Source organism: Ziziphus jujuba, chromosome 1 (genome assembly GCF_031755915.1).
Source record: "Ziziphus jujuba cultivar Dongzao chromosome 1, ASM3175591v1".
Taxonomy (NCBI): domain Eukaryota; kingdom Viridiplantae; phylum Streptophyta; class Magnoliopsida; order Rosales; family Rhamnaceae; genus Ziziphus; species Ziziphus jujuba.
In genome coordinates this window covers 10815012-10839061 of record NC_083379.1, presented here as the reverse complement: position 1 = coordinate 10839061, position 24050 = coordinate 10815012, and the positions used below count along the sequence as shown (strand labels likewise).

The window sequence follows — 24050 nt, the reverse complement described above, 5'->3', positions numbered from 1 at the left end:
TAATTTTTTTATAAAAAAAAATAATAATAAAACCATCTAGGTATTCGAATAACTAAATTGAACAAACCTTTGACATTCAAACATGAATTTATCACTTTCATAGCTGAACCATAAATTTATAGGCTCTCAAATGTAATTGTCACTAGCGATAAACCTTATTAATAATTTTAAATTTAATTTACTTGATTAGGATGACAATCAACAAAAAAAAAAAAAAAAGAATTTACATGAAAAAAAATTTCAAACCCATGGAAAGACTATCAACACCATTTGTCCACTGGCACCTTCAAGGCTCCAACAACCTTCCAACAAGAAACCCATAGGACTTGATGAAGACAACTTGGTAATGCTTTTATAAATAAAAAATAAAATAAGATAAAATGGGTATAGAATGGCCATTTTAGAAATTTTTGTCAAAAATTGTATAAAGAGAAGAAAAAGAACCGTGCAAGTAGAAGCACTCATGAAATAAATAAATAAATAAATAAAATAAAAGGATAAAATTCACTTTACCCATACTTTACCTTGTTTTTCATTTTACCACCTGCGCTAAAAATTTCAATACATCGTCACCTATACCCAAGGAAACAAATGTCACCAAGATGGTTGACAAGTCATTGATACTATCGGTTATCGTCCATCGTTGACACGAAAAGGGGGGAGAGGGGGGGGGGGGGGAGGGGGGAAGTTTCTATCATGGTTACCGGAGGAATATCGTCGGAGTCGACGCATATTGCCTGAATCGCCAGGTGTCAGTGGGAGTTTCTTTTTTTGGATGGAAATGGTGGAAAAAAGGTGGAGAAATCGACAATTTGTCGTCGGTTGTCGATGGAAATTTCGGGAAGATCTCAACCGGCGTGTGTGTATGTTTGAGATCTAATCTGAAAATGGTCTGTGTGTTGTGTGTTTGTGAATGTGATTTGTTCTGTGTATTTGTGTGTTTGTGTGTTTAGGCCGAGAAAGAGAGGGAGGAAGAAGACGAAGCAAAGGGAGGAAGAAGAAAAAAAGATAAGAAAGAAATCTTTCTTCCCACATGGAGGAAAAAGGAAAAAGAAAGAAATAAAATAATAATATTATATTTATAAGGAATGATACATGGCTTGCTTTTTATATTGTAGCATATCAATACAATCTTTTTGTTTTAGTGTTTGATTTAATTTTATCTATTTAAAAAGAATTAAATAACATTGTTAATTTTTTTATTATATAATATATAAGATTTTAGTATATATGCCGAATTGGATGAGTATTTTATTATATTTTATTATTATTGTATTCTTATTATTGTATTTTTATATTATTTTACTACATTAATTATCTCATACGTTAAAATTTGTATTTTAAATTAAAAATTTACAGTTTCCGTAACCTTATCTATATTTTCATCGATATCAACATTTCCATCGATATTTCTGGAAATTTATATCTTCGATATTTTCATCGACAACGGTATTTTCTTCACTGCCTATACCATTGCTTTGTTTGTTGTTTTAGCACAATTTCAAACACTGTTAACGGAAAATCAATCCAATGCCAACATGTGTACATTACATGACCATGATCACGAGCATTTTGATGGAAGAAAAAATTTTCTTTGGATTTCCTTATCTTAGGATCAAAAGAAGAGATGCCAAAAACAAAGGGCCTGTTTGGCCATGTTTTTTGTTTTCAGTTTTTGAAATATTATTTTCAGAAATGAAAATAGAAAACTGTTTTTTCTTATTTAATGAAAATAAAGAGTATTTGGCCATTGATATTTGAAAACAGTTTTCAATACCAAAAAACAGAAAACATGTTTGGTTACATGTTTTTAAATAGTTTTTTGTTTTTGTTTTTGTTTTTTTTTTTTTTTTGGTTACATACAAGGTTTTTTTTTTTTTTTTCTTTCATACAAAGAACCTTATATATAATATATGTAGCAATAATATATTTATATATATTTACATAATATTAATTCATTCACATATTAATGAATTATATACATATATATAATATAAAATATATAGTGAAATATAATATAACTTTTTTTTTCCGTTGAACTTTTTTTGTCTATTATTATTGATTTATTTTTTTTCCTATTAGTATTGATTCATTGATATTATAATATATATATATATATATATATATATATATGTATATAGTTATATATTTTTTTGACTGTATGTATATAATTTTTTATTGGTTTATAATTAGCTTTCTAGAACTATATCTCTCCATTCCATGTGTGCCACATTATCAATCAATTATTTTTTTATTAATAAATTATTAAACGTAATTGATATTATATAATAAAATAATTATTGCTAATAGGAAATTAAATTTTATAAGTCTAATATAAAATCTCCAACTATAAATATCCATTAAGTTACTAATTTTTACATATGACTAACATAGTCATGCCACATTACTTGTGAAAGCTTATTTCGATAAGCTGCCATAGTTGTTGCTGCTTCGTCTGGCAAGTCTATACTATTGTTTGATCCACTTGTACTAGTTTCTTCATCTTCAATCTTTTGTTCTTCTTCTTCCCATTGTCTAAACATAACATCATTTTGTGCCCACTTTCGAATGGAATTATGTAGTGTACAACAAGCTATAACTACCAAAGGCTGTCTACTTTGCTTGTAAGGTAGCATCATTTTCAAAATTCGAAACCACGCTTTCAACACACCAAAATAACGTTCAATAACATTTCTAAGTGATGAATGCCTATAATTAAACAATTCTTTTGGTCCTCTTGGTTGGCGACCTCTACCATGATATTCTTGCAAATGATATCTTTCACCTCGAAATGGAGAAAGAAAACCCACAGTACATGGAATTCCAGAATCAACAACATAATATTCACCTAAAAAGATACTAAAAATGAAATCATGTATGGAAATTTTTTATACTAAAAAAAATCAAATAATACAATAAATTTTTTTATGTTTACCTTCTTTAGGTAATGGAAATTTATTCTCAGATCTTGTAATTACATCAAGAAAAACTCTTGAATCATTTGCAGTGCCCTCCCAACCAGCATAAATGAAAGTAAACATCATGTTGAAATTGCATGCACATAAAATATTTTGAGTCGCTATAGATTTTCTACCTCTATAGCTAACTTGCTTTTCAGCAGCAACATATTTGCTTATGTGTGTGCCATCAATTGCACCAATACATTTCTAAAAACACCAAAATATTATAGTATTAGTTTTAAAAAAGTAACTAAGCGTAACAAAATTCATAAATTATATTTACAAAAGCAAGTATTTACCTCAAACCATAGAAAATATTTTGGATTGTTGACGATGTGTGAAGGCAATGGAGAGTTTGTATGACATATCAATTCTTTTCCAAGTCTATATATTGCTCTTAGCATCAAAGTGAAATGTTTATCCACAGTTTCAAGGGAATGTTGAAAATGATCCGCTATAAGTCTCATTCCCACATTGTGACCAATTATTATAAGAAACATAGCAAGTGCTTCTTTAACTCTAACTTCTTTAGTATCTTTCAAATATTCATGTTGCTTCAAACAAGTACAAAGAGAAAGAAAAGTATTTTTGTCCATTCGAAACAACTCATAGCATGTTTTTTCCATTCCCATTCAACAATTCTGTTATAAAATTTTGACCACTCAACATTGAAGTTATTTGAGGTATTTTTTCTAGAAAACGTTCAGTGTATTGACATACATCAAGAAACATCATAAAGTCTTGAAACTCTTCATCTGAACTAGAGGAAGAGGAACTATTTATATCATCCATAGATGAGTTTTACCTATTGTCCTTCCTACATATAATATTAAAATATAAATATATATTAAGACGAAAGAATTAAGAGATCTTAACTTCTAAAATAATTTAACCATCCAATAATCAAGCACACCATTAACCAATTATAGGCAAACATAGCATTCATTTGAACATATCATCTAAACATATAAAGTCCAAAAATCCAAACATATAAAACATACAAAAGTCTAAAAAAATCCAAACATATTATTCAAAAACATTAAACCGACAAAATAAAATCCTAATATATCAAATCCAACTAAAGATATAAGTATGATATATGATAATCTAGCTAAAGACTATCTAACCAAGCCTTCTTCCTAGGCGAAGACATATGGATAAATATCTCTCTCCAATCTACCTCTTTCAACTTTTCTACTGCTTTAAGATAAGTAGCATTGTCAACTCCATCTATTGCTTCAAGAAGGCTCACACATGTAGCAATGGAACAATCTTTTGCATTACCAATACTATTATCATCCACAGTGTAGAAACTTTTATATTTTTCTACCTTAGCTTTAGCAACTTCTATCTTTGCCTTTGCTGTCTCAGTCCATGCTTGGATTGCATCACTTATTTGTTGTGACGTAGTTTCCTTTTTACTTCTACGTTCTAAGCTAGATGATGCAGTGCTTTTCCTCAAATTGCTTGTTAATTTATCGAGAGTAGAAAGGGGATCATCATGACTAATGCTAACATGTGCACTCTCAGCCTCCAATTCCATCCCATCATTAGTATTGGGTGAATCACTAGTAGATGCATGACGAAACACTCTAGTAGCAGTTGACTTGTTAAATATAATTCCTAATAGCTTGTAATGCTCACATCCTTTCTTTCGAAATTGATTTGCTTTAGGATGCACCTAAAATAATAAATAATATATTCATCAACGTATAATAATAATAATAATAATATATTGTATATCCTCAAACAAAAGTACATATACCCGTATATAGTTTTGCCACATTTCATCTGTAGCATTCACAGTATTAGTTTCAACATCCCAACCAAATCCAGTTTGTTGCAACAGCTCACTAAACTCACGATGCTTACTTCGAAGCCTATTGAATTTCTGCTTAATTTGCTTCATGTTGTAGTTTCTTTTAGATTTATTATTCAAAGCTTCAAGCATATTAGTCCATTCCTTTGAACTGAACTGACCATCTTTCATACCACCTTTGTTTATCAAATCTACCATAACATCTATATAAATCTTTTCATTGGTAGCACCCCATAGTGTTGAATCATCACCACTATCATTTTCCATAGTTGACATCATACAAATATACTATAGAAAACATAAACAGCAGAATTGAAGCAATCACCATAAACATTTCTAGAAATTTAAAAGTTTCAGCAAAGGCAATCATTATAGAAAGTGAGAGAGACAAATTCCATGCTGAAACAAAGACAAAACAATTAATGAAAAGGCAAGAAAGATGATCAACGTGAAACTAGAAGACCAAATTAACAATAGTGTAAATACCAATCTTCATCATTCAGTAAAAACATAACATAGCAGAACCCATTTGTCAAAAATGGGTTTGGTAAAAAAAAAAAAATGGAACTAATATTAATCTACATTCATATCTCTAGCTCCTGTTTCCTATCCATTTCTCTGTGGTCTGCAATAGGTTCACATTTACTGCTTCCCCCTTGATCCCTCAACCCAAAGATAGAACTGACCTTGGCTTAAGGTGATAGCTTTACCAAAACAAATAAACAAACTGCACCTAAACGTCCTGTACGTAAAGGTTTTGTCTAGTTTGAAGATTATTTATCTATCTCCGTCTATCCCAAGTACAATTATTCAGTTGCACTCTCACTCCTTCTGTATCGGGTTATCTAATAAAGAAGGAAAAGACCCCAAAGAAAAAACCAAAAAAAAAAAGAAAAAAAAAAGGAAATTGGAAAGCAAGGTTTTGAGGCTGACTTGCATGCCACCCACACCATTATCCAGTTCGTCTTCGACCATGTATTCGATGTAAAGTGACTTTCTGACTGGTTTCGAATACCACTTAGTATATGTGCAAAGTTGGGTTGAATTTGAGCTCCTTTTTTTTAAAAATTTTTATTTTTTCTATTTTAGGAATGGCAAGCCCGACAGAGGGAAAAGACAAAGAAGTTTCATCAAAGACATCGAAAGGAAGAAGAAGAAGAAGAAAGAAAGGTTGCAGAGTATCGTGAAATTGGTATGAAACTCAAAGGTTAACCAAGAAAAATTCACAATCGATAATAAGCAATTAAACCCAAATCCAACAAAACCACAAACAAGCTTAATTTATCAACAGAAATACAAAATCCAACCAGTATATCAATATAACAGTATAGAACGTTGAAAGATTTGAGAAGAGAAGAAAAACCTCAATTGGTGAACTTCAAGAGCAGAGATCTGTTCGAAATTTGTTGAAGGAATGGCTGGCTATTAGAGATCTGTTCGATGAAGATTAGCTGGTGTGAGTGGTTCGAAGAGCGGTGAGTTTCGAAGACCAATGAAGGAGCGGGTCAAGCGGCAAAGGTGAGAGAACAGTCGAGTGGCGAAGGTGAGAGAACAGGTGGAAACATCTTTTTGATGTTTTTCCAATTTTGTTTTTTTTTTTTAATTTGTTTTCTGGATTTGTTTTTAGAAACAAATGACCAAACAATTATCTTGTTGTTTTAAAAACAAATTTATGTTTTCAAGAACAAAAAAGTGTTCTAAAAACAGTTGGCCAAACAGGCCTAGAGTAATTTTTTATACCAAAAAGAAGAAAACCTTTGATCTTCCTTTCTCGCTCATATTTTCCTTAACAGAAGATTTACAAACAAAGGATTTGAAATAATTTCTAAACTAATAATTGACTTTTTGGCTTTTTGATTTTTTGATTTCGCTTATGTCCGTGCTGTGGATTTTCTTATATGGCATGTTATATGAGAATATATGGAGATAGCAAAAGGAAAGGCAGTCATGCACTTCAATAAAGTTGGAAGGAGAATCACATCCAGTGGCCAGTGGCATCTTAACCAAGTTGCTTAACAGCTTGTTGTTGCAGTCTAAAATTACTTGGGAACTTCTGAAGATTCAATTTTTGAATGAAGAATATACAAGATTGCTACAAATTGTGCCAAATCTTATTACTTTATTGAGAATAGGGGCTTTATGATTATGATAAAAATAAATAAATAAATAAAGGATTTGAAAATCCTTTGTTAAATAAAATATGAGCAGGGGAACGAAAAACCAAAGTTTTTTTTTTCTCTGCTTCTCAATCGTGGAAACCCAAATTCAACCTAAATCAATTTTTCCTTCCATCAAATGCCTTGATTTTTATCATGTGAGATGCACATATTGGTATTCTGTAATATTTCCTTTAACAGCAATTTGCAATTGTATTAAAATGACAACAAAACAATAGTATAGGTGGTAATGTGTTTAAATTTAGTTCAAATGGTAAAGTGAAAAAAAAAAAAAAAAAAGAGACTAAAATTTAAGTGGGTAAAGTGTGTTTTACCCTAAATTAGGAAGTTTTTCTTATGAACTACGTTTATCGTCCACCACCACCAGTTAAAGCCACCGAGAAAGTTATGGTTCATCTCAAATTTTTTTTTTTTTTTTTCCCCATTCATTTTCACTTACCCAAATGGCAAGATTCATAAAGACTGTGATTTGTAGGAGACTATCATCTTACCTAACCATGTGGTCCATGTCTTCAATTCTAAATCTGAAAATACTGTGTAAAGGCTAAAGAAGTACCGTGTAAATAGAAGCTTCTTAATAAACATACGCGTTGTGAACACGGCTTTGGTATTTGGTTTTCGTTATGAAATATATGCCAACTTTTACCAGAAATAAAAATCAAGACCAAGACTAAAAAAGAAAAGTAAGAAATAACGACAACTACTACAAAATCTAATACGTAGAAAAAGAAATAATAATGTGTGGGACCAAAAAACACTGTTTATGGCTCAATTCTATTTCATATATGTACAGTAAAATTATCAATGAAACGCTTCGTTCAATTTGCTAAAAAATTATATATCTCTATTCTATATTAAGCTTATTGTTTAGAAGGTCCTGTGTTTCGAACAATTAAGCACTGTTTTGTTTTCTTGAGGTTTCATTCTTATGGGTGTAGTAGAGAGGGTACCAAGAAGAAGATCAAGAATAACAAAAGGTCTAACAGACAGCATATGCGCTGTAAGTAAATATTTTCACTTTGAAATAATCACAACATGATGAGTAATATATTTATCTGCCTATTTTTTTTTTTTTTTTTCAGATGAAGATTGTGATGAAGGTAGAGATGAACTCCCAGAAATCCAAAACCAAAGCACTCGAGGTTGGAAGAAATGCAGATGGAGTAGGCTCTGTGAGGTTAGAAGGGGATCATAGAGACGAAATGCTGGTGATTGGGAATGGAAATGATGCTGTGAAGTTGGTAAAAATTTTAAGGACCAAAGTGGGAGCAGCTGAGATTATCAGTGTTGGGGGAAGTCTATTTGAGTAACAATCAACAAAACAGCGGCAACCACGGTCTTCCCCTATTTTATTATTGATCCCGATGAAGATTCAGGTTTAACACTGCCTGAAAATACAAAGATAGAGCTTTGGAGCCACCAGGATACTGTGATATCCATAATAATTTTAAAAAAAAAAAAAAGTGCTTTCGGCCATATAAAACCAAACAGACTCTTTAAGTTCTAGGCTCAGACTCTCAGGTAAGAGAGTAGAATAGTGGAGGCTATTGTATTAGTGCTACTTCATCAATGGTTGTCTCTTTCTATCTAGAGCCTTTACACTCTGGAAAAGGATTGGTGCCATGCACATGTGTTAGAGATGTTATTCCTAGGGGCCAAAACCATTGAAAATATGTTTCCAGATTTTAGATTCAATCCAAGTTTGGGTGAAATCTTCTTTAATTTTAGAATATTGCAATCCCTATCCAAAAGATAAAAAACTAAAAATGATTAGGAGACGTTGGTCTTATTTTCATTTGAACACGTTACTTTTTATCAAATCTGAATGATTCGCTTGGTCAGCAGTCCAGTCGGAAGGTGGAAATTCACTTTGCTAAGTATACATCTTTTATTGGTAAATTCCATCCCATGGTTTAATTTATTTGATTGCTTTCTATCTTGTATTTCTATTTTCTATTTATTTTTCTTGCTGATTAGTGATAACCATTTTGGTTTTCAAATTTTCAGCCTCTGTTTTCTTGCAAAACTAGCTTCTGGTGGAACTGGGTTGTGTGTATTTCGATGCTAATGCTTTTTTTTTTTTTTAATATTTATTTATTTATTTATTTTTGCTTCTTAAAGGTAGTCTGTGTTTTGTTCTCCTTAATAATTTCTATATTACTTACTTTTCGAAAGATCTCTACAGAAGAGATTAGAAAGGAATATAATCTATCATTTTCAAAACTTCCAATTTCAACTTGGAAGTGAAAATGGGAATAAATTACGAGGCAGATAAGCTTAAAATTGTGTAAATATTAAGTCCCTATATTGTGGGATATGAAATTACTATACTACCACTAACCACAATTGTGTTGATATGCCAAACACAGAAATACTAAGGCTTATGACCAAGGGGAAAAAAAAAATAATAATAATAAATAAATAAATAAAATGGCACATTGTATTGAAAACTGAGGCAAAACTAAAATTGAAGAATACATATATATTTTTATCTTATTCAAGATAAGGGAAAACTAAGTTACAAAACCAAGGCTTATGACGTAGGACAAAAACAAAGGGGGAAAACTAAGGCACAATGGCACATTGTATTGAAAACTGAGGCAAAACTAAAATTGCCTTTTTCTTTTTCTTATTTCAAACAAGAAATATATATATATATATATATATATATTTATCTTATTCCGTATTTGTGCAATTATAAAAATCTTTTTTTTTTTTTTTTTCCTTTGTTTTTGTTTTTGGCTACGCACATATAAAGTCTTTCCATCTTCCACGAAGCGACAGTTTTCTGAAGCCAGCGAGGCAAACTCACACTACGTGTCATGTAGACAGTTCTCGGCACGTATTCAAAACCTGGTTTTGTTCTTTATCTTTCTTTCTTGTTCTCGTCTTCTCTGCTTTCCTCTGTCTCTGTTTTTCATTACCCTTTTTCCACATAAACAACAAAAACAAGAAAAACACCAAACCAGACCAAGCCACACCATGATGGACATTAGTCAACCGGAAGCTACCAACCTCCCTACCCAAAACTCCGACGACCGTCGAAGCTCCGTACCATTCTCCACCGTCAAGCTCCAAGAACTTCCCCACCTGACGCACTACCTTCCGGACCTCCAGACCCACCCGAACCCGCTCCAAAACAACCGCTTCTACCATACTTCCGACGGTCTCTACGTCAACCATTCGGACGTCATCCTCCGTCAGATCGTCTACGATCTCTCCGAAACCTTCCCGTCACCTTCACCCCACTTGGCCTACCACCAGGCCGGACCTCGAGAGCGTATCTACTGCGACCCAACTTGGACCCAGGCAGCTATCGTCACCTGCGGAGGACTATGTCCGGGCGTCAACACCGTCATAAGAGAGTTGGTTGTTGGCCTCTGGGAGCTCTACGGTGTTCGTCGGATTTTCGGTATCACCGCCGGATTTCGGGGTTTTTACTCCAGAGATTGCGTGGAACTGAACCCGAAGCTTGTGGATAGCTGGCACAAGACGGGTGGTACTGCGCTTGAGACCTCCAGAGGTGGCTTTGATCTTAATAAGATTGTGGATGCTATTCAGGATCGTGGGTTTAATCAGGTTTTTTTTAATTTCTTTTTTATTTTTAGCTCTCTAAGTTTATCATGTTATTATTATTATTTTATTTTCCAAAGTTTTGAACTTTCGGGTGGTTTCTGCTTTTTTGTGATTGTGGGTTGGTATCCTTTTTGGATTTGAAATGATTCTCCGAGAACATGTTTCAGTTGCAAAGTCTCAGTGATAGTGGTTCTTAGGGGCATAAAATGCATACCGACTGCTTGGATATTGATGATTTCTCTCTCTAGCTTCTTCTTCATTTTTTTTTTTTTTTTATTTTATTTTTTTTTTGGGGTTATGACATCTAGTATGATTTGGTGTTTTGTCCAATTATATATACTTTCGATAAGTATCCATAAAGCTTTTGAACAACGTATCACGGTCCTCCGCCCCTGCCTCTGTAAAACGTATCGTTTTCTTTCAAGTTTCTAAACTTCCTCCATATAGAATCAATGTCCCCAAACACGCCTTATTTATAGTTTTCTTTGTCTAGTGGCTGGGCTATATATAGTTCTTTGATTCGCTTAAGCCATTATCCATATCTCCCAGATTAACCAATATTTAGAATACTTACTTTCATTTCACAGTGACACTTACCATCAGGACATTGAGAATTTGGAAGACTGCCTCACTCATATTACCATTTAAACTAATCTCCACATAAGCTGATTATAATTAAGAGTTTAAGTGGATGAATTTTTGAGCGCAAAGACAGTAACTAAGGGAAAAGGGTCTTCCAAATTCCAATCTATTAGTTGAGTGTCTTCTGTCCAAGTGAATAGTTGATGTCAAAAAAACAGTCTTTATAGTGATTCCCTTATAGTGTCATCTAAATGTCCTGCTTTCCTATATTTTAGTTTATTAGTTCTGTGAGGTTGATGATAGAACGAGACTGGGTAGAGAAATTCTTACATAAGAGTAGGAATTGGCTAGTCTGAACAAAAACATCACATTTCTAGAACATTTGAGTTAAGTTCAATCATTCATGAAATCTTGGTGATCTTCTCTATCTAATGAATGGGGAGTCTGCTTTGAGAGGTAGTTCAAGATGTACGCTGATTTGCTATATATAGAACTTCTTGTTGTTGTTCAACTTTCTTTTTCTAAACATTCCTTTCACCCAGTAAGTAGACGCAGGTACCAACAATGTGCATTAAGGATTGACAGATACATTATGACCAGGTGTATATCATAGGTGGAGATGGCACGATGCGTGGGGCTGTGAATATATTCAATGAGATATGTCGCCGAAAACTGAATGTTGCGGTAGCTGGAATCCCCAAAACAGTTGACAATGATGTAGGAATCATTGACAGATCCTTTGGATTCCAAACAGCAGTGGAAATGGCCCAACAAGCAATCAATGCAGGTCATGTGGAAGCTGAGAGTGCGGTTAATGGAATAGGATTGGTGAAACTAATGGGAAGAAGCACAGGGCACATTGCTCTTCATGCAACACTCAGCAGCCGTGACGTGGACTGCTGCTTGATTCCCGAAATAGATTTCTACTTGGAAGGCAAAGGAGGGCTATTCGAGTTTCTCGAACAGCGACTTAAAGAAAACGGACATGCAGTAATAGTAGTGGCTGAGGGAGCAGGACAAGAGTTGATACCAAGAAATGATGCTGAGAAACAAGAGAGGGATGAATCTGGGAACCTAGTCCTTTTGGATGTTGGTGGATGGTTGAAGTCAGAGCTGAAGAAATGGTGGTCTAGGAAGCATCCGAATGAGTTGTTTACAGTGAAATATATAGATCCCACTTACATGGTACGTGCAGTTCCTGCCAATGCTACGGACAATACATATTGTACACTTCTAGCACATTCAGCAATCCATGGAGTTATGGCAGGATACACTGGATTTGTCTCTGGTCCTATTAATGGAAACTATGCATATATTCCATTAGAAGAGGTTGCACAAGCTAAAAATGTGGTCAATACTAAGGACCATAAATGGTCATGGGTCAGATCTGTTTCCAGCCAGCCTGATTTTGTGAGGAGCTAAACTTTTGAAACTATGCTGCATTTGAATCTGAGATATTTTCATTGAGTCTGATCTTAGTCTCTGTGAATTCTTTATCAGACTTTTCCCCACTGTGTTATATGTGTGTTTTTTATACAGAATTTTGTATCTTTTGAAAATGCTGTTAAGATATATTAGCAATAATCTTTATCTGTCAGACGCATTTTATATGTAGAGAGTATGGATATGAATGGCAAATAACCAATTATATTATAAAAACAAATAAATTTCATACAAAAATCTGATATTAATAGCTTTTTTCTTCAGTTTTGTTCTCCTATAATTGAGTAAGTTGAGGTTTAGGGAAATTAGAAGTACTAACTTTGCAGTAATTAATATTATTTCAAAAGCTAGTTTTGAAAAGGAAGGCATGAATGCCACTGATGGAATCATGGACTTTGTTTTTGACTCAGTAGAGGCCGAAGGCCTAAAGAGACATAGAATCGTGGATCTGAGGGCTTCTAAGAGCATTTTTCGATAGCTAATGCCAGTTTGGCATTGTCATTTCTACATTTGGAATTCTGAGTTCAGAATTGTCTATAAACGGCATTATGATAAGCTTTTCAATAATAAATATCAATTTCAACATCAAATTTTTACATCATCGTCTATAATTTGGCATTATCATAAGTTTTTCAATAATAAATATCAATTTCAACATCAAGTTTTTACATCAGCTTTTCGATAGCATATATTAAAAAATAGTATGAAAATAGTATTGTCAAATTATAACTTTAAAATTGGTTATAGATCCAGTTCAATTTAACTTTTATCAACTAAATATCAAATCGAAATCAAAATTATATTAACAAAATAGTTTGGATCTCACAAATTTTATTAAAATTTACCATCCCTTATCAAATTTTATCAATCACAGATTTGACATCAAAAATAACATTGAAAAAATTTATGATTTACTATTAGAAGAGTCAAAAAGGGCTGTTAAATGACATGTTGCGTCCTAATGAGACCAAAGATGGTGCTCATTAATGATTAAAGCGGCTGTACCATCAGAGTAATTTCAGGTGGAGTAACGCGCACTGCATAATCAAGTATGAGTGAAATCTAAATCTTTGATCTTTGACCTTTTTATTTTCCACATAATATTATGGATTATGAATGGTTGCATTGGGGGACCCATATATCTTTTACTTTATGAAACTTTAGCATACCATAGTCAAACAAGGATTATCATCTACAGGTCCTTGAGAGAATCAACAGCCAGGGATGTGATGTCTGATTAGCATCATGCATTGGTAATTGAATACTAAAAAATTGAGTTGTAATTAAGGAATTTTTCACAATTATTCCACACCAAATAGAATTTAATTTCAATTTAGATTCCATACACGGAAAGTGGTGTAAAAAAAGATAAAGTGAACCAAAGAAAAAAAAGTTATTGCTGTGACAGTGGAATCAGCAATTTTAGGACCATACTGGTATGGGACTTGCTGATATTAATCTTTTGCTTTGAGCAAGATGCTAGCTTTTATAAAAGAAGGATATAAATTTAACAAATTTTTTTTTTCTTACTTTTCGCCTTTTATATATATTTGATAAAATTAATTTGTAGGGAATCTCAGATATAATCAAGTACTACGTGGCTTTCAAAACGATGTTTCTGCTTTTCAATGTCTCAAAAAGTTTGAAAAAGTAAAATATTTCAGAAGATTAAAGGTGTTGACAAAATTAGCATTCCCTAAATGCCTGGAATATGCCTCTCTTAATTAACATTTTAGGAAGATAATAGATTAACCATTTAGTAGAAATGACTACAGACCACATGCATTTAGGCTTAGTGGTAGGAACATTGGCCTACAAACAGCACATGCATAGCTTTATTGACAAGGGAAAACAAATAGAAGGAAACAATATTTTCCTTTAATGGCATCAAATTTGTTTTATTTTTTTTTTTTTACTGTCCTTAGCAATCCACTTTTTGAAGGGTTATAACCATGTAGCATGTAGAAGCACTACAATCCAAACACTCATCTTTTCTTCATCCACTCCCTACTAAACAAATTAATAAACTAATACAGTAGGCATCAAAATTGTTTATCAAATTTTCAATTACTAACTATAGAATCGCTATTTTCATTGAATTCACTGTTTATCCTGTATCCCTTTCCTCTGCTTTCAGTAAATTAAAAAAAATAAAAAAAATAAAAAAAGAACAAAAACAAAATAAAATCCTGTTAGAAAACAGAGTAGCATTTGAAGCCACATGGCATCCGATATGCATGATTAGATGGAAACTGTGTGTAGCAGATTAAAAGTCCCTTTTTAACCTTGAATTTTTTAGATGGATGGGTATAAAGATGAAGCTGATAAATATGCAGATGTGGGAGAGAAAAGGATTTGGGACTAGGATTGGTATAGAGTAGGATTTGTCGTCACAGATTTGGCAAGCGGTATTCATATATGGTGCTTAACGTGTCAACCGTGCCCAGATATTTTGTATTGTTTGGGAATTTTTTATTGCCCTATTATATTGGTTTTATACAGTTTTATTATTAATTTATATTTTTATCCTATTTAAAATTATTATTAAAGATATTTATTAACTAAATCTATTTAAATAATTTTTTAATACAGTCTCATTCTTCTTCTTAAATAATACTTTATATATGTCCATCTAACTTATACTTCATAAAAAATTAGGGTTGTAATTATTCAAAAATTATGAAAACTCATCAAAAATTAGGATTGTAGATACAATAATTATTCAAAAATTATGGAAGCTCAAAAATATGAAACAGTAAGATGTATTTAGTTTTTTTTATTTTTTATTTTGTAATGATTATTTTAGTTTGGATTTTTTTTATCACTTATTAATGACCAGGTTGGAACAACATTTTTATATTTGATCTGGTATATTAAAATTTATCTTTTATTTGTAAGTTTAAAACTGAATATTTTTTAATTGTTCAAAAACGTCCATCCGAACATTATTAAGATATTTAGTTTTTATATATCAAACATTGTATATATATAGATATTAAATATCGTATATTATATACAAATATTTAATATGTTCAGAAGCTCACAACCGAATATTTTCAGTTGTACAAAAATTTACAACCGAATAATTTAAAAAGCTTATAATTAAGCAATATCAAAATTTAACAAAAATTTATAGTCGAATCATCTAAAAGTTTACAACCGAATAATTTTGTTCTTACTTTTCTGCTGAGTTATTTGGAGCATAATAATCATGTTCAGACTCTTTTCACTAGTCCCCACAACTTAAAACTATTGACCGATTTCCATTAATTTAAGTCCAATTCTTTATTTTTATTATTATTTTTATGTCTTTTTTTCTTCATTTCATCCTTTTTGAGTTGTGCACTTTAAATAAGGTGGTTGTGGAGCTTGTGGAAGGATAAGGAACGGTGGAATGGCAATGGCTGCTTGTCGACCTGGTGGCCCTTTTTCTATCGTCAAATTATGAATTTTTTTTTTTCATTTTTTGTTAATAAAAAAAACCTTTGAAGAAAAAAAAACATGGTAATCCTTAATAAGGTGCTGATGTGTCTTTTCAGTGAGATTGAAAAACACAAAAACTTCATATGGAGGTATGTTTTGATAGTGTTTTTAAAACTCCAAAAGAGGCTGCCAAGAAAAAATAAAAAAACTCTTAATTGTTTAGCAAAGCGAGAGGGGGGGGGGGGGGGGGGGGGGGGTGGGGGGGGGGGGGGAAGAAAAGAAACATTGTTAAGAACATTTTTGTTAATGTTTTTAGAACTCCAATAAGTACTTGCTAGATAATTAAAAAAAAAAAAAAGCATATGATCATATTTGATAAAATATTAAAAAATGCTTTTTCTTTTTGGGAAAAAAAAAAGATGAACATTAAATATAGTCAATACTAAATGGATGTATTCAATCTACAGTTTGAAAGATTTTAAAAGTATTTAAAAATTTGGAAGTATTCGATTTAAATTTTAAAAAAGTCTATACAAATCAAATGATATTTAATTCAAATTTTAATGGATTTTACAAAAGTGATATATTCAATTGAGATTTTATAAAATTATATTGAAATCTAATGGTATTTAAAAAGTAATTGATTTTAAAAGATTTTTAATGGATTTGAAATGATTTTAACAGTGAAATTGTAAAGAAAATTATTAATAAGTAATCCAACTTTAATTCCAAAAATTTCGTTGAATTTTTGTAAATTTTTTTATGAAATTTATAGAATTCTATTACAATCTATCAAAATTTTTAAAATCTATAATTCATTTTAAATCTATTAAATTCTAAACTGAATACACTCCTTAAATATAATCACCCATAAATGTTTCAAAATTAAAAATTAAAAAATGATTCAATGCATTAATTACAAAAATAAAAATATCAAAAATAAATTTAGAAATATTTTTTTATTGTAAGTAACAAAATTTATATTATGAAAAACTTATTGACAAACATTCTATATTAAAAAAAATAAAATACGACATGTATGATTTTATTCTTTTTGATAAAAAAGAAAAACAAAAAAATCTTTTGATGAGGATCGTGGATCTAATAACTATTAGAATTACATGGATGGTTACAACCCTGTTTTTATTACCTTATCGCAATCCAAGATAAGCCATCCATAGCCTTTGTAATTGGATGAGTGAATTAGAATATTAAAAATATTTTTATATTATTTTGTAACAAAATACTCGATTACTTTTTACGAAGTGGGATTATTTTAAGGAAAAATAAAATAAAAATCTAAATGCGACTATAACTTTCACTTTCATCTATCTGTTTGATGCATAATTCTGTTTTTCCTGGGTAGACCTGTCTCTCTCCCTCTCTCTTTTTTTTCTAATGAATTAGATCCTCCATTTCATGATTACTTATTATATTAATAATTTGCATCTCTTTTCTGTGACACGTATACCAATCCTGTTATTCCTCGTGCCACATACAAACAAAAAATTTTACCGACTCGTAGCAGGAAAGAGAATCTGACATCAAAGTCCAATTCAATTTTGTCATGGCCAAAAAGAACTTTATGTCAAAGTTGCAGCTCAACATTATATATTAGCTAAATCAGGCGAGAAAGACATGCCCATCTTCATCTTGGGGCTAAGAATCTAACAGATTAATGGTGGTCCGGCTGATATATTCTGCCACCATTTTCACATGAAAGGTCGGTTACTACCAGATAAGGTCCCAAAAAAAATAAAAATAAAAATAAAAATATAAATATAAAATATAAAATATACTTCTCACTAAATGACAGACATTGCCTAACATGACCCCCACCTTTGATTAATCCAAAATTCCAACTTATTAGTAAATCTCTATGGTTGTTAATCCCTGTGTTAGGATTTTTTATGGGTCGATTATAATTTTTTATTCTTAACTTGTAAGTTTTATGATTAAATTTTTTAATTTTTATATATAATAACTTAAAAAGATATATTAAATTTAGAGTTTAAAAATTTTTAAAAATACTTGAAAATTTAAAAATATTCGATTTAGGGAGATATATTCAATTTAGAGTTTAAAAAAATTCATATAAATTTAATAATATTTAATTTAGATTTTAATAGATTTTATAAAACTTTATTAAAATATAGGTTTAGGATTTTGTAAAATTGTTTTAAAATATAGCGATATTCAAAAAATCATTAATTTTGAAAATTTTTAAAAAATGATATATTTTAATGGATTTGGAAGGATTTAATAGTAAAATTATGAAAAAAATTATCAATATCAAATCCAGCATTAATCTCAATAATTTCATTGCATTCTTATAAATTCTTTATGAAAATTATAGAATTTCATAATAATACATCAAATATTTTAAAATCTATAATTTATTTTAAATTCATTAAACTCTAAATTGAATACACCTATTAAATCTTTAATTATTAAATTTATTATAAATTAATTTAATTTTTAATTTTGACATAATAAATTAATAATTATTTTGTTTTGGAAACTTACAATAGAGTTTGTGAACAAAGAGATTAAAGTGTTAATCAATATAAAAGAAAAAAAGCGAAATCATTACCAATTTATTTGCAAAACTAATAATTTAATCAATCTCCAATTAATTTAAAAATTAAAAGAGTAAATCATCATATATGAAAATTAAAGATTTAAATAGCAAAATCTTACAAATTAAAAATCCCGAAATGCAATAAAACCCTTTTTGTTTTCATGTTTTTTTATAAAACTGCTATTCTTATGAGGAATTACGTTTTATTAGTAAAGTTTAAAAATTTTAACACCAAAAAAGAGGAGAGAAATTTAAAAATTATTTTATTACAATTAAGGAGAGAGGAGATTTTTTTACGGATCTAATTTGAATACAAATAAATTTAAAAATTAAAATGCAGAAACTAAAGGAAAAAAAAATACTAGACAATGATTAAAAAAAAATCTCATAAAGTAATATCATTATCATTGAAAATTGGATAAATAAATTTGACAAGTGAACATTGGATAGTTACATCTGTTTTTATTTGTTCACATAGGGATGGAGATTAGAGAGGATGTCACATCTTAATATACGATAAAGTATAAACAATCTTCAGTATCCTCCAAATCCACGTACAGTGATTTGCTCATTGAGTCCGTCTCTATATCATGTGGGGGAGCTCCTCGGGTTTCCTTCAACTTTACTTTTTCCCACTATTTCCGCCCTGTAAAACTCCTTGCTAGTTCTCTCTCTCTCTCTCTCTTTCTCTCTCTATCTCGCTCTCTCTCTGCCCAGCTGAGAAGTATATAGCATTCTTTAGGACCCCAACCAAACGTATGACTGAATGATTTTACCACCCACCAAATCTTGGGCTTCAGACAAAATGTTGGAACCCAGATTCAGAACTGTCAAAGTATCAGCCTTGATTTCTTTGATGGTGGTTGTGGTGGTTTGGAGCTCATCAGCTCCAATGGTGGTTGAATCTGCCGTAGGAGTGAACTGGGGGACTGTCTCATTCCACAGGCTCAAACCCTCCACTGTTGTTGATCTCTTGCAACAGAACAAGATACAGAAAGTTAAGCTCTTTGATGCAGAGCCTGGGGCTCTCAAGGCTCTTATGGGTAGTGGGATTCAGGTCATGGTTGGGATTCCTAATGAAATGCTTGCCCTTTTGAGCTCTTCCACTGCTGCTTCTGATTTATATGTCCGACAGAATGTTTCTGCTTATATGCGTAAAGGGGGTGTTGATATCAGGTTCGTTTTGTCTCTCTTTCTTCCTTGTTGCTGTTTTCTATGTTTAATATGTATTTTGAATGTCTTCAAGTTTGTTCTTTCTTCTAAATGTTTGTTGGGTTTGTTTGTTTGGTTGCTAGGAAATGGTAGGAAGAGGAAAAAGAAACACTTGTTCCATTTTTTTTTCTTTTCTTTTTTTCTTTTTTTCTCTGTCCTGTTTTAGACAACCTCTTTCTCTGGTGGCGTAAACTGGATCTTGGTTGCCTAAAATATGAGCTAGGGCAACGAAGGGATTTGTGAAGGAGTAGAAAGTTTAATCGCTAGATAGTGACGTATTTGGGAAGCAAATATGGTTAAATTACTTGAATTGGAAGAAGCTAATAGTTTGTTTCATAACTTGCGGGATTTTAGTTATAAAAGACTTATCTGGTGTATTTGCTAACTTTTGGTTAAAAACTTGCACTTGTTGAGAGCTAACGCAAGACTTGAAATAACTGTAAACAAATTTCTCTGTGCTGTCTAAAAATCAGATATTTGAAAGCTTTATAAAATTACTAGAGAGTTTATACTCAGTTGGGACCGGCTAGGGTGGCATTTTAGGATGGTAATTTGGTTGTACTGCGCGTGTAATCTATTTTTCCGTCGAGTCTAAACCAAGTTGTATAAATTACTGGAAACTGTACTTCATTAACAAAGTCTTGTTTTGCTAGCTTACTGTTCCTGTGCCGCTGAGCTCTGTCCTAGACTTTCCCAACAATTAGTTATATGGTCATTTGGGAGCTCTAACAGCCTGCTCGTCACCCTGTGGGTTGCTGTGCCTTTCTTCATATCCAGCTTCTAGCACAGCTCCTCATCCTGGAACAGCACAGGACATCATTCATGTGATGATAGAGTTTCCCACTTAGATAATCTCCAACAGTGAGTTACAATGTTCTTCATGTTAGAAAGTCTTTTTTTTTTTTTTTTTTAGTTAGTTAGACATTTATAGTCTATAAAAATGGCTTAAATCGAAGATTTCTTGTAGTTTCTTTCTTTAAGAATTCCACCAAAAAAATTATCTCATCCAAGATTTGTTATTTAAGACTATAACATGATGAGATTACTCCAAACAAGTGTCCTTTTAGTTTTTCCGTGTTATGTAGCCCCATCCTTATAATTAGGCCAAAAAAAAGATTGTTGCTTTAGGGTAATATAACGACTAGGTATGTAACAGTACTGTGGGTTATTTATTCATTGGTGGTTCCACCTGTTGAAAACTTCTTGATTGAATGGACGCATTCAACCAATTATCGTGCTAGTTGAATTAGTAGTCTGTGTTAATCAATTGGTTAATAAATACTATACTGCACTGAAGAAAGCCATAGGTAAGAGATAATATACCGAGAGGTCCAAAACCACATGTATGGATTGGTAACAAAGACTCGTGTTAGATTCTTCCATATTGTCCTGATAAGTTCTGGGATTTCAGACTGATTTGGAGTTTACTATTCAGTCCAAGTAGGAAAGAGATATTTACACACATGCTGGCAACAGATAATGTCAATTTTCAGAAACTCTCAAACTTTGTCTGTTATAACCATTGTTTCTGTTGCTTCTTTATAAGATAATATATGTAGTTACATTTTAGTAATATCAGGAATTCTACCATAACATGCCTTGTGATCACAGGTACATCGCAGTTGGAAATGAGCCCTTTCTTACAAGTTACTCGGGTCAGTTTCAGTCCTTAGTCATGCCTGCACTGCAAAATCTACAGCAGTCCTTGGCCAGGGCGAATCTTGCAGGCTACATAAAGTTAGTGGTTCCATGCAATGCTGATGCCTATGAGGCTTCACTTCCTTCTCAAGGAGTATTCCGGCCTGAGCTGACACAAATTATGACTCAACTTGTTTCATTTCTCAATTCAAATGGTTCTCCATTTGTTGTCAATATTTATCCATTTCTGAGCCTCTATGGGAGCTCAGATTTTCCTCAAGACTATGCATTCTTCGAGGGAACCAGCCATGCTGTTACAGATGGGGCCAATGTTTACTCCAATGCATTTGATGGAAATTTCGACACTCTAGTTGCAGCTCTCAGCAAATTGGGATATGGTCAGATGCCCATAGTTATTGGAGAGATTGGTTGGCCCACAGATGGAGCCATCAATGCTAATCTCACAGCTGCAAAGGTGTTCAACCAAGGCCTCATAAACCACGTACTTAGCAATAAAGGAACACCTCTAAGGCCGGGGGTTCCTCCCATGGATATCTATCTTTTTAGTTTACTTGATGAAGGGGCAAAGAGCACACTTCCTGGAAACTTTGAAAGACACTGGGGGATTTTTTCCTTTGATGGCCAGGCAAAATATCCGTTGAACCTTGGTTTGGGTAACCGATTATTGAAAAACGCAAGGAACGTTGAGTATCTACCGTCTAGATGGTGTGTGGCAAACCCATATAAGGACTTGTCAAATGTAGCAAACCCTATGAAACTAGCCTGTAGTTATGCAGATTGCACCACACTCAATTATGGTGGATCGTGTAACGGAATTGGGGCCAAGGGAAATGTCTCATATGCATTCAACAGTTATTATCAGCTGCAAATGCAGAATGCACAGAGTTGTGATTTCGATGGGCTCGGTATCATCACTTCTCTAGATCCTTCTGTTGGTGATTGTAGGTTTCTTGTTGCTGTCACTGATACTACTACATCTACTTCTTCTTCTCAACGATATACAAGCTGGATCATTGTTTGGTTTCTCAATTTATTGGGGGTTTGGGTATTTATAATATGAAAAAAAAAAAAGGGAAAAAAGAAGAGAGTTTCTCAGGTGGGTTTTTCAGTGTCCCCTCTTCTGAAACTAGTAATTTAGGTGATAGAATATATTATAGCTATAATTAGAGAGTGGGTTTGAAAATTATTATTACAGATTAGCTTAGGAGTGTTGTAGCATTGGTGATTGCATCATTATGACTTTGTCATAAATTATATTAAAAAAAGAAGAAGCATAAACATAATATAAATATATTCATGCTATAATATTATGATTTTACATATCAATCCATGTGCTGTATGATCGACCATTCTTGAATAATTGGCACGTGGGTACTCAAAAAGTGCTAAAATTCATAAGGTTTAACCCATGAAAGCAAAGGTTTATTATTGGAAATTATGCGAAAAATTAGTTTCTCAATGCAAGCTGAACATTACAGAGAATCAATGAGAAGGAAATTGACAATGGAAGATATAATATTACATAGACCAAGAAAATTAGTGTCACAACAAATTCGCTATATTATTCTTCAATTACAAAATTAAAAGACTCACCAATACCTTAAAAATCGAAGTCTAATATTCCTTGAGAACCTATCCAAAAAAATAATTATTGAACTAAAACTAAACTTGAAAAACATGGTTCCTCAGGTTTAGATAGAATTTTCCTCCGACCCACTGATGAGCTTGGCCCTTCTATGATCCTTGTTTGTACTCGATGAGCAATCCAAATACAATATTTTTCAACAGATTCAAAGTGCTATCGATTGTGAAAAGATAAGTATAAACAAGGATACAATGAAATGATTAATGAAGAAGAGAACCTTTTGTTGTATGCTTGAATTATTGCAAGCCAGCAATTTACTGAGGCCAATTTTCTATCATGCAATAATCAAAGAACCACTTCTCACCATCTTCTTGCAAGAAATAATTCAATCAAGGAATTACAAAAGTTTAATATCAAATCACTACGTTCAAACAAATTTATTATTTATAATTATAAATTTACTCTAATAAGGAAACTAAACAAAACAAAGATCAAGAAAATAAACAAAGGTAAGGAAACTAAATAAAGTAAGAATCCAAATTCCAAATAGGCTTTTAATAAAAATCTGAAGTAGTAGAATATGTAATAAATTCAACATCTCCTCCTTGTTTTTCCCTTTCATGCGTGCAAGCTGCAAAAAAGAGAAAATGAGGTAATTGGCTTTCCTATTCTTGAATTATTTGATAAATAATTAAGACCACCAAGTAAGAAAAAAAATTACTAATTGAATCTATGTTACTTAATATCACCTAATATTAACTGTTTATTATTATTATTATTATTTTAATATTGAAAATGAGATATTCAAACTGATTATTATGGGAAAAACCAGTTGCAGAGCCTAATGATATCCTCGCAGAAATTATATATATATTAATCTTTCGATCCAAAAAACAAAAAACTATACATTAATCAGTTGGTGATTGGTTTGTATTTAATATCATATACATATACATATATATATATATATATAAATTTTTTTTTTTCTCTTTCTTTTTTTGACTTTTTGCCTAATACATAGCACTGCATAAAT

General features: G+C 31.8%; 4 protein-coding genes across 4 annotated transcripts; 3 read left to right on the top strand and 1 right to left on the bottom strand.

The window, feature by feature from the left end:
- Positions 1 to 2375: 2375 nt before the first annotated feature.
- On the bottom strand, positions 2376 to 5046 carry LOC125422919 (uncharacterized). Its single transcript, XM_060819068.1, has 5 exons — positions 4726 to 5046; positions 4141 to 4641; positions 3108 to 3167; positions 2936 to 3011; positions 2376 to 2848 (listed from the first exon to the last, which is right to left on the bottom strand). Exons 1-5 carry the CDS (start codon positions 5044 to 5046, stop codon positions 2376 to 2378), a joined length of 1431 nt encoding a protein of 476 aa, XP_060675051.1.
- A 2640-nt stretch (positions 5047 to 7686) lies between these two features.
- Positions 7687 to 9532, top strand: LOC112490109 (heavy metal-associated isoprenylated plant protein 47). Its single transcript, XM_025069563.3, has 2 exons — positions 7687 to 7956; positions 8039 to 9532. The coding sequence occupies exons 1-2, from the start codon at positions 7885 to 7887 to the stop codon at positions 8264 to 8266; spliced, it is 300 nt and encodes a 99-aa protein (XP_024925331.1). The 5' UTR covers positions 7687 to 7884; the 3' UTR covers positions 8267 to 9532.
- Positions 9533 to 9735: 203 nt separating this feature from the next.
- Positions 9736 to 12711, top strand: LOC107416407 (ATP-dependent 6-phosphofructokinase 2). Its single transcript, XM_016024900.4, has 2 exons — positions 9736 to 10535; positions 11715 to 12711. Exons 1-2 carry the CDS (start codon positions 9939 to 9941, stop codon positions 12534 to 12536), a joined length of 1419 nt encoding a protein of 472 aa, XP_015880386.1. The 5' UTR covers positions 9736 to 9938; the 3' UTR covers positions 12537 to 12711.
- Positions 12712 to 19133: 6422 nt separating this feature from the next.
- Positions 19134 to 22752, top strand: LOC107416428 (glucan endo-1,3-beta-glucosidase 5). Its single transcript, XM_016024916.4, has 2 exons — positions 19134 to 19737; positions 21385 to 22752. Exons 1-2 carry the CDS (start codon positions 19328 to 19330, stop codon positions 22490 to 22492), a joined length of 1518 nt encoding a protein of 505 aa, XP_015880402.1. The 5' UTR covers positions 19134 to 19327; the 3' UTR covers positions 22493 to 22752.
- The last annotated feature ends 1298 nt before the right edge of the window (positions 22753 to 24050 follow it).

What these genes read in the sequence shown, in the direction of transcription:
- LOC112490109 (XM_025069563.3), top strand. Translation starts at nt 7,885, where the DNA reads ATGGGTGTAGTAGAGAGGGTACCAAGAAGAAGATCAAGAATAACAAAA. An exon ending in TAACAGACAGCATATGCGCT is followed by an intron (nt 7,957 to 8,038) that starts GTAAGTAAATAT and finishes TTTTTTTTTCAG; the next exon opens with ATGAAGATTGTGATGAAGGT.
- LOC107416407 (XM_016024900.4), top strand. Translation starts at nt 9,939, where the DNA reads ATGATGGACATTAGTCAACCGGAAGCTACCAACCTCCCTACCCAAAAC. An exon ending in AGGATCGTGGGTTTAATCAG is followed by an intron (nt 10,536 to 11,714) that starts GTTTTTTTTAAT and finishes CATTATGACCAG; the next exon opens with GTGTATATCATAGGTGGAGA.
- LOC125422919 (XM_060819068.1), bottom strand. Translation starts at nt 5,046, where the DNA reads ATGGAAAATGATAGTGGTGATGATTCAACACTATGGGGTGCTACCAAT. An exon ending in TGTGGCAAAACTATATACGG is followed by an intron (nt 4,642 to 4,725) that starts GTATATGTACTT and finishes TTATTATTTTAG; the next exon opens with GTGCATCCTAAAGCAAATCA. An exon ending in ATTTCCATTACCTAAAGAAG is followed by an intron (nt 2,849 to 2,935) that starts GTAAACATAAAA and finishes GTATCTTTTTAG; the next exon opens with GTGAATATTATGTTGTTGAT.
- LOC107416428 (XM_016024916.4), top strand. Translation starts at nt 19,328, where the DNA reads ATGATTTTACCACCCACCAAATCTTGGGCTTCAGACAAAATGTTGGAA. An exon ending in AAAGGGGGTGTTGATATCAG is followed by an intron (nt 19,738 to 21,384) that starts GTTCGTTTTGTC and finishes TTGTGATCACAG; the next exon opens with GTACATCGCAGTTGGAAATG.